The sequence below is a fragment of the Belonocnema kinseyi genome, chromosome 2 (genome assembly GCF_010883055.1).
Source record: "Belonocnema kinseyi isolate 2016_QV_RU_SX_M_011 chromosome 2, B_treatae_v1, whole genome shotgun sequence".
NCBI classification, from domain to species: Eukaryota; Metazoa; Arthropoda; class Insecta; order Hymenoptera; family Cynipidae; genus Belonocnema; species Belonocnema kinseyi.
The window spans coordinates 73,492,908-73,508,192 of NC_046658.1; the positions used below are offsets into that span (position 1 = coordinate 73,492,908).

General features: G+C 34.0%; 1 protein-coding gene across 1 annotated transcript in view; it reads right to left on the minus strand.

The window, feature by feature from the left end:
* LOC117166824 (flocculation protein FLO11-like) overlaps positions 1-13,384 on the minus strand; it is a 95,838-nt gene extending 82,454 nt beyond the window's left edge. The window contains exons 1-2 of the mRNA XM_033351150.1: positions 12,989-13,384; positions 2,163-2,466 (exon numbers count right to left, since the gene is read on the minus strand). Coding sequence (XP_033207041.1) covers positions 2,163-2,307 — 145 coding nt within the window. The 5' untranslated portion in view covers positions 2,308-2,466; positions 12,989-13,384. The remainder of the gene's footprint in view (positions 1-2,162; positions 2,467-12,988) is intronic.
* Positions 13,385-15,285: the final 1,901 nt, after the last annotated feature.

Consider the following 15,285-nt stretch of genomic DNA (forward strand, 5'->3'; position numbering starts at 1 on the left):
TGATTGGGGAGGTTAGTGATTAAGGTTAGGGAAAAATAATATTTACTTTGAAACACATATAATACTTCAAAAATTTCACGAACAAAAGCATTAATAAAAAATAACACTGTGCAAACTTTTCGCACCCCACGAAAATATCAAAAAGTCCTGTACAGTGTACAGCGGTGAACACTGTAAGGGGAAATGTGTCTCTCTCCATAGAGGTCTAAGCTATACATATATGAAGAACTCGCATAAGGGGCCTTTCACACACTATGTGAGCAATTTCCTTCCACTTGTAGACCCTCCTCGTGGACAAACGTGGACTTTTGACTCCTCTCCCCCTGTCTCTTCTGTCCACGTGGACTGCTTCATATAGAAGAAAACATAAGAAGTGAACATTTGATAGTTTTCCATGTATTTCCTTAAAAGAAATTAGAAGATTCAGGAGAACACGCGCCCGCGTATATTTTGGTTAGAACCCCCCCCCCCCCCCCCCCCCCCCCCCCCCTCCTCATACCTTGTGGCATAAGGATGGCCATCAAGCCAATTGATGACGCTCTAACTTCACGTCGATCAACTAAAAGTGCGTGAAAATTTCTAACCTAGCGGGCCTCTCCGTTCGTTCACACTTTCAGGGTTCTCTTTCATAACGAATTAAGCAAAAACTCTAAAATTTCCACATAAACTCTATGCTCTGTCTTTCTATGTTTCTTAGTTTTTTGTTTGATCGTAAAAAAAAACTTAGCAGCTAACATAAGCTATGCGGCATTTTCGATACCCTAGGTCTAGAATTAGATAACCCTTATCGAATTTCTACCAAAATTTTGAAGTAAAGAAGTGTTTGATTAAAAAACCTACTTCGACTCAAAATACTTGTTTTCACTTAAGAACTGAAAGAGTGTCAGTAAGAGCAGGTTTTAAAATCTGGGATGACTCAGAACATCGTGGTTGAATGCACGACACAAATCCGATGAATTGATAAAAGTCAACAGTAATATTAGAGAATACCTTTAATATGTTCATAAACAATATTACGGAGAAAATTTTGCTGTAATTTTATTTTACAAATTTACTACAATCCATTTAAATCGATCCAGGGAATATTTTTCAATTAAATTCATACAATATATATGATAGAAAACAAAATCTGGTAAAATAGAAAGAGTTTTTGTGCTTCTCTGCGAGAAAACAAAAAACCTGATGAGATTTCAATTGAGAACCACTGGAGGCAGGAAAATCATACCTAATTTGGAGACGCCTGCGAATCGTGTGTGAATATCAGTGTCGCTCACCTACAAGAGTGAAGAAAAGTGAAACCTATATTAATACATCAGATTATTTCCGACTTTGATATCCTAATTAAAATACAACAATGACTTTAGAGTCTCAAAGAGATCTGAGAATTGCAGACATCCACATCCTTTTTATCCAGAAATATTTGTTTACCCAAGAATTGGATTGTTTTCCCAACTTTCCAGTAAAAATGCTTTCGCTGCATTCTGCATTCGTTAACTTTGCTCATCAATTGAGTCATTTTAGGTAACGTTTATCCATCAACGCTGCTGAAAGATTACGCCAACGTTGATTAACATTTTCCAGACAAAAAAATCAGTTCGTCTTTTTACTGTGCATGAAATGATAATTTAATGAGGCGCTGTAAAATTTTAAAACACAATTATATGACTGGACATTCTGCAAAAAGTAAAAATAATATACTACTTCAGAATGACCTTTCAAATAATGTGGCTGCACAAATGGTTCCAAATCTTCGCAAGTACAGGTGCGTTTTTAATTTTATGGACCATTCATGGAATTGAGTGTTCTGACGAACACCTGATATCATGTTTGTTAAATAAAAGCATTTTCACTTTATCTTAATATAATACGAAGTGACCAAGTAAGGGAGGCAGACCAACCAATCATTCACCTTGAAAATATAAAGTGGGAAAAATTCGGAACTTCTAAAAGCTAATATTTATGATTGTTGTTACATGCATGGTGTATCTTCCCCCTAAATTGTGATTTCTGGTAGAATTTGGGTTTAAATATAAATTAAGAATTCAATTTAAAATTGTCATAAGTATGATTTTAGTATTAGTGGGCGACGTGATTGAAATTCGCTCGGGCAAATAATAACAGCAGCAGCAGGATAGCGGATAGCGACAACGACAAGCACTTACCACGTGGCTCGGCGGAATTATGATGGTTGAAGTGGGGAGCAATGCCGAGTGAATGCTCCGAAGAGGAGGTGCTGGCGAGGCGCTCCCTCTTCTTCTCCTGCTGCTCTACATAGCGTGCAGCTTCCAACAAAGTTTCCAGGCTCATCTTTGAATCCTGCTCCCGGTAATTTCACCCGAGATATTATTCCCGTGTCCAATTGCGATTGGACACCGAGACAATTTTCGTCGTCGATTCAAAACGACGAATCCCGCAGCCCTCCTCCACCTCCGCCACTTCTCGGTAGAGCCTGCCACGGATAGAAATCTGCAAGTTGAAAAAATTATGTCATTTATTAAAACTATTCACAAATTTAAGGCCAAAAATTTCTGAAATCTTATACACTGTACTTCAAAAGTCGACTTTTTCTTCCTGAGAATTAGAATTTATCCATAAAAATTATATTGCATTTTTGTAGAGCAGTCAATAAATTTTGTTTTATGTCGATTGTTTCAAATCAATTTCGAGGGTGATATGCTTCAATATAAAAGCAATCTTAACCAAATAAACCGAAATTTATTTTTATTAATCAAGTGTGCACCACGTGTCAAGTGAAAATAGCGTCATTTCAGCTGATTAAATCATCTCCTAACGAACTTAGTACCAAGAAACGACGGTAATGATAACGATTGTCGCAATAACATTCTGAACTGATCAGACTTCTCTAATAATTGCGGAATTATACTCTATGGTCATTTTTCCTTTTTTCAATGTAATGGGTGCCAGCAGGGTAAAAGAAAAATAGGAATCATCGCCCAAAAAAGCTCAAAGAAGGAGAAATAGTGTAATTTTTCCCACGAAAAATGGGAAAAACAGAGGAAAGATTCAACATATCTTTTTACATTCAGGAAAGAAGAAAGAATCTTTTTATAAGCAATTGCTTGGTTTTTAAATAATGTTAAACGGTTTTTTATACTTTCTGCTATTAAAGAACATATATTTTTTCAAATATTATTATTAGTAACACTATTAATTTTTATTTCCTCTTCTAGAAAGCCTTTATTTATAATTAAATCGTGGTAATTATTAAATATTTCTGTCCAAGATTTGTTATTTCTTCCTTGCTATAATTAATACTTTGAACGTAAATTGAAAACAACACTCACCAATGCCCTCAAACTCAAATTAAAAATAGTTTAAGTTTCAGCGCCTAAAATATTTTACACCAGCATTAAACATACACGCGTAAAACGCGTGTTCTCGTCCCTGGACTTTTATTTTACTATATTAAAACCAAATTCGAAACGCACAATGACAAGTTTTTTAATATAAGGAGTTCTACAAATTTTTTAAACAAAATCTCTCGAAATTCTTTGAAATATTTTAAAATAACTTAAAATCCTTTAAATTTGCCAAATTACTTTATATCCCTCAAAAACGTTGAAATCAGTAGAAACCCCTTGAAATGAAATTTAATGTATTCCCTAATGTTCTCTAAAAATTCCTAAAAATCCCTTGAAATCATAAAAATGCATTAAAAAGAGTAGAAATCATTTGCATTTCATTTTTAAATTAAATTCTGTTTACATATTTGTCCTCAGGTGGGAAATTAATTTCTCCAAAAAAGCGTTGTTTAGTATTTGTTTATTTATAACTAATTATCAACAAATAAAATATTCATTTTTGTCAAGTAGTATTATAGAAAAAGCACTTAGCTAACAGAAAAGTCTATAAACGTCTATAAGCATCAATAATTATGTTTTGTAAATAAAAATAGATGGTAGAATAGGTGGTCCATATACGGACCACTATGCAGCTAAGGGTTCAAATTAAAATTAAGTAAAAATTACTATGAAATGTATCTAAAAAAAGTCCATAGAAAATGCAAGTACGAAGCGCGCGTTCACGTTCCTGGATTTGTATTTCCTAATATTAAGAGTTCTAATAATATTTGAAATTAGTTAAATAATTTATGAAATTTATGGAATGTATATTGAAAGAAAAAATATTTAAACTGTTAAAACCTGCTATCTGGTAGATTTAGACAATTATTTTTTAAATTCTAGAACTTCTTAAACTTGTGTTCAATCCAAAAATGTCATTAAGAAAGAAGGGTAATTTAAAAAGAAAGGGAAACGCGGGGTACCATAGTCTCAATTGCCAATACTTCTCGTTGGCAATCAATGAAACTTTATTCCCGTAAAAGTAAATGATGAACCTTCCGTAATATATTTTGCGCATGAAATTTATTGATCAGACTGGATTTTGAAAAAAAATATTAGTGAGAGAAAAATGTGGGTGTTTATAATCTTTGATGATCTAAAAATGATAGGAACGTTAGTTATTTTAAAAGGGGCATGCTTCAAAATAACCTGCTTCTGTGACTCAAAGCGGCGCAAAAAGAACTTCTGCGCATCCGACCTTTTGTGCTTTCCGAATTCGGTTATTCTTCAAGTTCAGCAATTTAATTTAAATTAAGGTGTAAGAAAAATAAGCTATAAAAACTAGACTTTTCTGTGTTAGCGTAAACAATTTGTATAAAAAAACTCCTGAATTTTTCCTACTCATTTGAGGATCTAATAGGACCTATTCAAATTTTCTGGATACAATAAAAAAATCAGGAATTATTTGTCGTTCTTAAAATGCAGCAGCGCCCAGTTCAAGCTTTTTTTAACCGTTTAGTATTTAATAGGGCCAAATAAAATGTTCAAGACACGGTAAAAAATTACAAAATATTTTGACACTGTTGCTAAACAATACATGTAATTTTTTAAGGATTGTTGTTCAGAGAAAATTTAATTTTAAAACAATACATTAAAAAATATACAAGAGCTCCAATATAAGAGCAGTTTCGGGGGTTTGCCGCGCACTGACCTTGCTACTAAATCAGTCCGTCGAAATGACAGTCAGGCGAGCCAGAAGTTGGTAGAACTACTAAATCAGTCCTCCTTATATTGGAGCTCTTGTGTAGTATTATTAGAATAATAATCTTAATTAAAATATACTAGTCTCATTGTATTGAATCTTCAATCATATTTGAATCTTGAAAATTGTTTATATTCAGTTCAGCACTTGTGGCTACGACTCAGCGGAATATCCCATTTGAAAATAAAAATTAATTAAAATGGTCATATAGTTTAACATAGCCTTACACAAACACGCGCGCGCATAGCCTTATACTTTATAGAGTATATACTTATGTGTATTAAAATCTTGGTTCTAACCTTGTATTAAAATTCACAGAATCGAAAACATCAGGACCGTGATACAATATTGCGCGACGAGATACAATTATGCAGCTAGGCTGTGGAGTACTGCGATTTATCGCTATACACAAGAGCGCCAATATAAGAGCATTTTCGGGGGTTGCCTTTCACTGGTTTTGGACTAAATAAGTCTCTGTAAACGTAACCAGTCTGCAGTAAACTGATAGCGTCGCATTGTTAATGTGCGCTGAGAAACAGCGTCGGTCAGTAGTTCTAGGAATTACTAAATTAGTCGATCTTATATTGGCGCTCATGTGTACTACTATTTTGTCATACAAGAGTCATTCTAGGAACGCACTGATCGAAGTTTCTACCATTTAAATTCGCGTGTATTTGACGTCAGGCAATACCCAAATAAGATTCAACTCAATATTTTTATTAGAAGACTACGTTTTATCCATCCACACATACGTTTCCTAAATTTCAGAAACAATTCTACATTTTCTTTAAATGCTCGATTATAGGATTTTGTTTTCCTAATTACTAATATTTGATGACAGGCAACATCGAAAAAAGGTCCGGACGTTTAGAAGAAACTTAGCATTTTTCCGAATTTTTCCATGTACACCAAACTCTCGCTTTCAGTCCAGTGTGTACTCAAATGTGCGCGGATGGATAAAACGCAGTCTTCCGATAAGGATGTTAGGATGAAACTTTCTTTGAAGTTATTGTTCTTTGGCATAGAATACAAGTGACAAGTGAAGAAAAAATGTGCACCTGCACGTTTAGAGGAAATTTTCTTTTCCGTGTACAGTTCAGAGTGCTTAGGACGTAGATGTAGTATGTAAGCTACGTGTTTTTTGACATTAATTCATTATTGAAAGAAAATTTGAGAACTGGATGTATAGAGTTAAAGGAATTAATTTTTTTTCTACATTCCTTGACTTTAGGCAGTAATTTAAATCTTCATATTTAATTCAAAGAAGCAAAGACCACAAAAAGAAAAAGTACAAATAAAATTTGAAAAATCTAAACAAATGTTTCGAAACGAAATATTTAAATTTATATAACTTTTTGGGTAAATAAACTACTTTTCGCAAAAATGCTGTACATGTCCTTTTGGAACGCCTCCCTTTAAACGTGCAATATTGTGGTACCATTAATGCTAAGTTCGAGTCAAGAACTCATGCAACATATGGTGCCAAGAGGAACGTTAAAGTAGGATGTTAAAGAATAATAAATGCGGTAATAATGTTGATGTAACTCGCTCGCCTGCATAATTGCTGTTTGAAATAAGTGAAAGGGCGCTATAAAAAAGAACAAAATCAAGATTTTAAAATATTAACAAAAATTTGCCGCATCTGCCTGGTTATCTGCATCTTGTAGCCACGCTAACTTTTAAAAGCTTTGACAAATCCAATCAGTCTTTGATACACTTTTTTCAGGTTCCAAAACAAAGGTCATGTTTGTTAACAAGCTTAATCCAACCAATAAAATAACCGTTGAGGCACTGAGGATGAATAAACAATAAGAATGGTAAACATCGTATGGCACTTGCGTAGCTTAGTAGTGAGAAATGTGTATTTAAATTTGTTTTTATTCCTTATTAGCAGTAACAAAAATTTAACGTTAATAATTTTCTTTTGTTTAATATATCTTTCAAGCGAATTAATACTAAATTAATACATAATTGAATAGAAAAAAATGAAAATTCACATAATTTCATTTTTAAATATTTATAAAAATAGGAATGGTTACTATTTAGTCATTTTCCGCCATAAACATGACTCTTACAGTAAATTCGCTTTTTGAGACATTTATAAAGTGCGAGAAGTGACCAGTTTTGAAGCCGTGGTAAAAATTAGTCACAGACTTTCAAACGCATGAACCGAATTTTCGCTTTTCCAAACATGTGTGTCGTGCGAGAAGTGAGCAGTTCAGAAACCGTAGTAAAAGCAATTATAAACAATTTTTTCCGCAAGTAACTATATTCAACTATTATTATACTTTTAATTTCACCCAGAAAAAAATGTATTAAATAGATAACAACCCTATTTCCGGTCATTTATAAATTTTCCATAGGGACAATTTTCAAACTATCATGATGGATTATTCAGGAATCTTACCACACCACCCCTCCATTTCTCCCAGCGTGACGATTTTTTCATTGTTATTAGTATGAATATAAACATACTTTGAATATAAATGAACATACATGAATGTAAACATACTTTGAAACGCCCCCCCCCCCCTGATCTTGTCACGTATTTTGTGACTGACCCTTTAAATTCCCGGAATTTTTTGCGTTTCTTATTAAAAGTTCTGGATACCCTAAACTCTCGAAAATTTTCGGTATTTAACAAATTTACTGAAAATTTGCCAAATTTATCGCAAATGTCTAATATTCAAATATTTGTGTAATCTTGCGGTAACTTGACGATAAATTACCAAATTTAATTTTTATTGTTTCTCAAATCAAATATTGTGCCCATTTTCCACAAAAAGATCGTATGCAACAGATACTGAAAGTAGGCAGTTGTAATTCTTGTGAAGGATAGACTAGAGTACTTGCCATCGGCTCACCTTCGATTTGCCTCCCTCTCGTACAGAAAACTTCACAGTCGCGTAGAACACTGCCTAATTTCCGCACTTGTAGCACAATATACTACTTTGCACAACCTTCAAAACTCGAATTTTATGCCATTTTTGACGCATATATTTTGAGTGTATATAGGGGTATCCTGCCTCAGATGAATACCTTTGCTTCGCTTTGGCGGTAAAATTCACACTCCTCAAAAAGCCCCTATTTTTGGGCGCTTGCCACAGTTACAAAACCTACTTATAAATTAACATAACCTACAGAAAATTTAAAAGGATTTTGGATTTTTTTGGATTTATTAAATTTCCATTAACTTAACAATCTACCATATATTACCGGAAATTTTGGGTTTTTTTCCAGAAATCTTTGGCCACGTTCATTTCCGGAAATTTATAAATTGACCAGAAACAGCCAACGTTTCCAAAATATCTCGTAATTCATGATATTCAAAAATATCCGGAAAGTTTGTTTTTATTGTTTATCAAACCGACAATTCCCTGGATTTGTCAACAAAATATATTGCGTGAAACCGGTGCGGAAAGTAGGCGGTTAAATAACTCTTGTGAAGTTTATAGTACTTGCCATCAGCTTATCTTCGGATCACTTCCGGCTCTCCTACAACTCGCCTTTGATTCACCTCTAGCTCGTACATCAAACTTCACACTCGGGTGGAACTGCCTACTTCCCACATTTGTAGCCCAATATACTATTTTCTGCGGTTGAGCACTGTGAACAAGTATTTGTTTACATAATTTTTAATGCCATTATTTATAACAATCAAGTTTAATTCTAAATTACATATTGATGTTCCTTGCTTTCAACACACCGAGTTGTTGATAAAACTAATTCTGTTGACACAGCAATTCTTTCCACTGTAATTGTTTAAATACTAAGCCACAAAGAATTAAATAAAAATATATCGATCAACGACACTGAAGCATTTACTGCTGAACAAAAATGCCTTATTCATTGTACGCTCAGATTAGTTATTTTGATCAATACAAATTTTTAAAATTGTAAATTGTAAAATATGAGGTACGTTTTAGTACTCTGCGGGGCAGTGTTTAAAAAGCACGATAAAAATTCATGTATTTTATTTGCTTTGTACAGTGATAGAATTTTAATGATTAAAAACATTCATTAATATTTCATACTTTAAACATAAAATAAAGTTCAAGATATGTAGATAAAAAATGTGCTGGTTATTCCAAAAATAAATCTCAGCTGGCAAATATTTGAGCAGAAATGTTGTTTATCGAGATTTATCAAATCAATTTCATCAGTAGACCAAATATATAATCGCAATTGTCATAATGTATCTGTAAAATGTTGCTGAACTTCAACCTATAAAATTGATATAACATTCGACTAAAGAGGGAACTAAGCACGTTGATTTATTTGTTTTAAAAAAATGCAAATACAAAGGCAAATATTCGATACCCAGGAGATATGCATTTCTTATAGAAATACAATGCTTGGCATGCGATGGTTAAATAAACATAATGCTTGAAACTTGAGCCGTGACTTAGACCGGATAAGCCAGTCTTTATCAGATTTCCACGAATTATTGTATCAAACATTGTTAGCATATCTATTTATTCTCTAAAAAAGTATTATTGTTTTTGACGCCCAGTTCGTAACATCTTGTAAAAAAATTTCCGTATAATTACAACAAACCCAAAAAGGATGTAAGCAGATTTTCTAACCGATCTCCTCAATGTCTACATTTTGGGGGAAAACTGCAGTACCTTACGTCCGAAAACAGTGTTTACAAAAATCAAAATTTAATAATTAGTATTAAAATATTTTTTCTTTCCAATATTTCAAAATTACTTTTTATGACGCACGAATTTGTTGTAGATAATTTTATTAATTAAAATTGTCACAGTGGCATTGTACCGGAAAAATCTGACACGCGCCCTCCAGGTTTTACACGTGTTACACTTCTGGGATATTTTACCATCATTACAAGCCCCAAAAACACAGCCAGTCATTTTTGAAAAAAATCAATTTTTAGATTTTCACAATTTAGTATTGAGAAAGTAGCAGAACCGTCCGAAGCCTGACTACATCAGTTTCTTAACGAAACAAATCAGGCCTTGGCACACTTGTTTTGGGTGCGAAAAGAAAGAACAAGTTCGTTAACCAACCTTTCTTAATCAGCGGTTCTGGCTCTATCTATTTAAAATGCTATGCGAAAATCGAATATTTCGATTTTATGCCAAACGCAGACTGATACGTAATAAAATTTTAAAGAAAAATTGTAGCTTTTCAAACGTACTACAAATTTCCTTTTCACTTTTTGTTGTAGGTCTTGCCATTTTTTTTACTTATCGAAAATACTACAATCTAAAAAAAAGGAAAATTAAAATTATGTTTCAAACTACGCAAAATACGGCAAAAAGTGTTAAGGAGGAATTGCATGAACTTTTAAAAGTCCTACCAAATTCATTTTACTCACTTCTTGGTACGATTCGGAGTTTTTGCTTCAAACATAAAAAATGCTATAAAAAATTGAAAACTCCTATTTTTAGTATAAAAAAAAATTACAAAGCAGAGATATGAGAAATTTAATCTTTAAATATGCTTCATGAAGTGGAAAATTCAAAATATGACGATGCACAGAAAAACTGGGACCTAAAAGAGATGTTATTTATTAGAATTTAATTCATGCATTCCGAGTGAAAGAATAAATATCCGAACTGATTTCTTTCAATATTTTACAAAAATGGTGAGAAAAGTGAGAAAAAAAATAGTATTTTAAAAATATCTCCTTTCCAGTTTATTCTTGATCCTAAGAATCTGTAACAGAATGAAAGCGTATGAAATACGCTGAAAAAACTAAAAAAGTAGAATTTTCTACCTTTAAAAGTTTTGGAGTTATGACAACGGAATTTATGATTTCCGAGTTCTAGGCCCCGCTGGTAAAAGTTGCCAGTAAATAGATGACAGTACTCAATTTTGAGTAAATAAAAAAGGCCAGAATTTTCTCGATAATTTCAGTGCGATTAGAGATATCGTTCTTTAAATTTGCTCAAAGTTGAGTGTAATTTAGTCAGGGTCAACTTTCACTTTCGATACTCAGGAAAATAGTTATTTCGTCAAACGATAAAAATTAATTGCAAAATTGAGGTTTAACAAAGTTTCATAAAAACGATGATTTTTAAAATGCCATAATTTTAGCGCTCTTATAGAGCTTCGTTTTTTGTAAATCCACTAAAAATTGAGTTACCTTAAACTATTTACTGGCAACTTCCACCAGCGATGCAAGAGTTATTTCACAAAAACTAGATATTTTCAGCAAATTAATTCCTTCAAACTCGCCTTCTGAGGGCCATAACTCCGAAACTTTAAGAAACACAACATTCGATTTTTTGTACGCTTAATTCTGGTACAGATTTTGTATCTCCACACGTTAGAAAAAGAAGTCCTGTCGATTTTTGACACGCCCCCAGAGTCCCACTGCATGAAAGGCTGGAAAGAAGGAATTTTCAAAATACTAATATTTTTCCACTTTTTTCACCATGTTTCGAAAACAGCGAAGGGATTCAGCTCTCGCAAGATATTGAGCACTTGCAGCTTTTATTTTGACGACAAGCAAATCGTTTTGAGCTAATAAAATTTCACCTTTAAGCCCTTTTCATTATAGTATATTGAATAAACTGTTTACAAAATTCAACATCTCGTTTTACCAAAAAGGGCGGGTCTAAGCAATTTTTCTTCTTGAGCTCAGAACGTGCGCGAGTCATCCCAGAAGTGTAAACAGCAAAAAAAACCGGGAGGCGCAAGCGCTTTTGGACTGAACTCACTAGAGATGCACTATGAACAGTTTAAAATTATAGATTTCGAATTCTGACAGGTAAGTTAGTAATTTCCGAAATGGAAAATATTTTATTTTCATACTTCAAACTATGGCAAACTTATTAGGCAAAAAAAGAAACTCTCAACATCCTGGGTTAACGATTCTTAGAACGACAAACAATTACTTAGTATTTTATTTTAAAAATTACCTTGCCTAAAGAAATTCAGGCAGGTTGAGTTCAATATTATTGTAACTTTATATACTTTTAGTAAGAATGTCCTTTTAAAGAAATTGAAGTATTTCCAAAATATTGAAAATTAAAATTTTTAAAACCTATCTCTCAAGGAACAAGTTCAGGGTCATTTACGGGCTTTACACGGGTTCCCTACAAATTCTTGAGTTTCTAGGTCCAGTGGCACCTAAATCTCTAAATGTGCTGAATAAATGCTTTGTTTGTGAATTTGACAACAGCACGAAAACAAATTTTTACGAAACTTAAAAAACATCTACCTACATCTCTTCCACATGTTTCGCTCGAATTCAGGCCATTTTACTCCCTTCAGTCACGCCTGAAGGTTGAAAGACCCGAAAAGGGTCGACGACAAACTAAAAAAATTCTCTCTTGTATTCCACGTTTCCACCGGCAATCGAAAAAGCATGACATAACACACTGACTGAAATCGAGCAGATTACAAGAGGAAACTACGCCCGTTTGAGAGCACGTTCGTTGCCACTGTTTGGGTCTAGTAGTTCTAGTCAAGGTGATAAAAATCTCTAATCCTGTGAATATTACGCGAGGAGGTTAGGGGAAGGTGGAAAAGGGGACTCCACCCCACGTCCCCACCTGGTCTTGGTGTGCATGCGTGCAAAAATACGAGTGAACACAAGCGAGGATTGAGAAAGAAAGATAACTAGATAGCTTGTTGATGGATTAAAATGAGACAGAGAAATTCGAGCTAACACATTGGAACACATCCATCCTCGTGAAAAGTCAAGGATCGAGACAGCTACAGAAAAGAGAAACATCACACAAGTGAAAAGAACTGACAAAGTCGGCGTGACGTCACGAAGTAAAATGGCACGGGATTGGTGGAGACTATTATGGTACGGGAAACACGCCACGCAACCACCTATACACTTCATTTTAATTAAATAGGTGATAGTCCCAAAGAGATAATTATACCACCCGTGGTATAACCACGGGCGTGGTGGGTGATATAAAAATATCCAAAAACGACTTACTAGAGAGTTACTGAAGAAGAAGACAGAGCGCGGTTCCACCTTCAGGAGGATTCACTTGCACACGCGATTTGATTGACAAATTGAAATTTTTTTGACAGTTATAACCTGATCGATCTGGCGCGTGGCTGCGACATTTTACAAGTGTTAACCACTGCGCATTGAACACTGAACAGCCATGCTTGGGCCACAACATTCACGTGTCCCCGGGCACGACCAATGAGCGTGGCCCTATACTACAGTAGTTTTTACCGCACTTAGTTTTTCGCTAGCACCAAAATAGCAAATCGACAATAGTCAACAGAAAATCGAAGAAGACCCGAAAAAGACCCGTTTCGCCTTCTCCGATTCGCCTTCTCCGGCAAATACAACGCGCGTCACCCACTTTGTCACATGGTGTTCACTACTGCATGGTGCACTACTGCGCATGCGCGATGACAGTTCGTCGCGTCGTGTTCCTCTTATGCGTAGTAGCACACTAGATATTTTAGGTTGGGTGGGGAAAATGTAAAATGGCCGCACACCGAGGGACAAACATTGGCACCATGTGCATGAGACAGAACTTTATTTTTGTAATATCTTTTTAAGAATGTTTTTTTCAACCTAAGTTCTTTTGAATATTTTTTTTCAAAATCTGTTTAATTTAATTACAAAATATATACATGTTTTTTACGATGTTATAATTAGGTTTAATAAATTTGGAAAAATAAAAATAATATCCCAAAACACTTATAGTAAAGACATTTTTACGTGGAAATTAAAAAAAATCAAGTTTCGTCCAATATATTGAAATGCAACCTTTGGCCTTCGGTGTACGGCCATCTTGCCAGGTGACGTCAAAACTTGGAACGCTAAAATGATGCACTACGCGCCAAAAATACTCACTCGGGATTATTTTCGAAATTCTGGAGAAAAGACTGTAGAGAGAGAAATTGTAAGGTTTAATGCTAAATTGGAAAATTTCGGTTAGATAGTTGAAAGGATGAGATGTATTTTCGAAAAAAAATCTACTGCTACTAAGTTGCAGCCCGCAATAGAAAAACCTATAAAAGTACTAAGTTACGGCCACTTTTTATACTTTAGTACAGGAAATTTCAGAGAAATGATAAGAATTCGATTAAATTCATACAAATTCAAGGTGTGAATTAAAAAAAAAAATTAAGGTAATTTCAACCAATCCAAGATATGAAAAATACATTCAATTTAGTAAGTTTCAAGTAAGTTCCGGAAACATCAAGGGAATTCAAAAGAATTTGGTGAATTAGAGACAATTTTAAATTATTTCTTTATTTAATTCGAGATGAATTGAGCAGAAACTAAAAAATCCATGGAATTGAGAAACTTCAAAGAATTGAAGAGAATTCTAAAGAATTCAAAAGAATTCATGTTAAAAATAAGAAGTCAGGATAAAATCAAAATAACCCAGCAAACATGTTCTGTAACTGTTCCAGATCAAAAAAGGAACTGTGTTCTATAACAGCTGTTACGAGATGGTGATAGAACTGTTCTAGAACAAAAATGTAACAGTGTTCTAGAACACTGTGACAGAACTGTTCTCGAACTATGTAATATCGAAGTTCTAGAACCTTTGTTACAAGTGTGTCCTAGAACAAATTAGGAACAAAGAATAGTTCGCTAACACTATGGCGTAACGGACCCTTGCGAATATCCTTAATGTGGATATCTCGGACGCATAATTTTTGTTAGTCGGGACTGCGCATGCGCTATACCAGATCAAAATATATCCATGGGGATATCAAAATTTCTGCCTCGCAGGATATTCCAACGGGTTATCCCTGGAATAATCCCGGACATAAATGGGATCAAATCGAATATCTCGGGATATCCTATTGCTGTGAGGGGTACATAACACTGTTCCATATTTGATAAATAACAGTTCTAGAACTGTTATAAGAATTGTTATAGAACTGTTATAGAATTGTCCTAGATTTTTTGCAATGCAGCATACCGAAGTTCTAGAACTGTTACAGGTCGGTTGTCACAGCGTTCTAGATCTGTTAAAGATTTGTTATACAACATTTGTAATTGAGTTCTACAATTGTTCTAGAAATGTTACAGATCGGTTATCCCAGCGTTCTAGAACTGTTACAGAATTATTCTAGCGTATGGGGGATGACATTGTTACTCACATGTTCGTAACCTGTTGTAGAACACGTTCTTTTGTGTTCTAGAACAGTTAAAGGTCTGCTCTGTAACCATGTTTGCTGTGAAATTCAAATTACTTGCAAAAAATATTTGAAAATCTCTTCAAATCTTTGAAAACCTACGAACCCCCATAA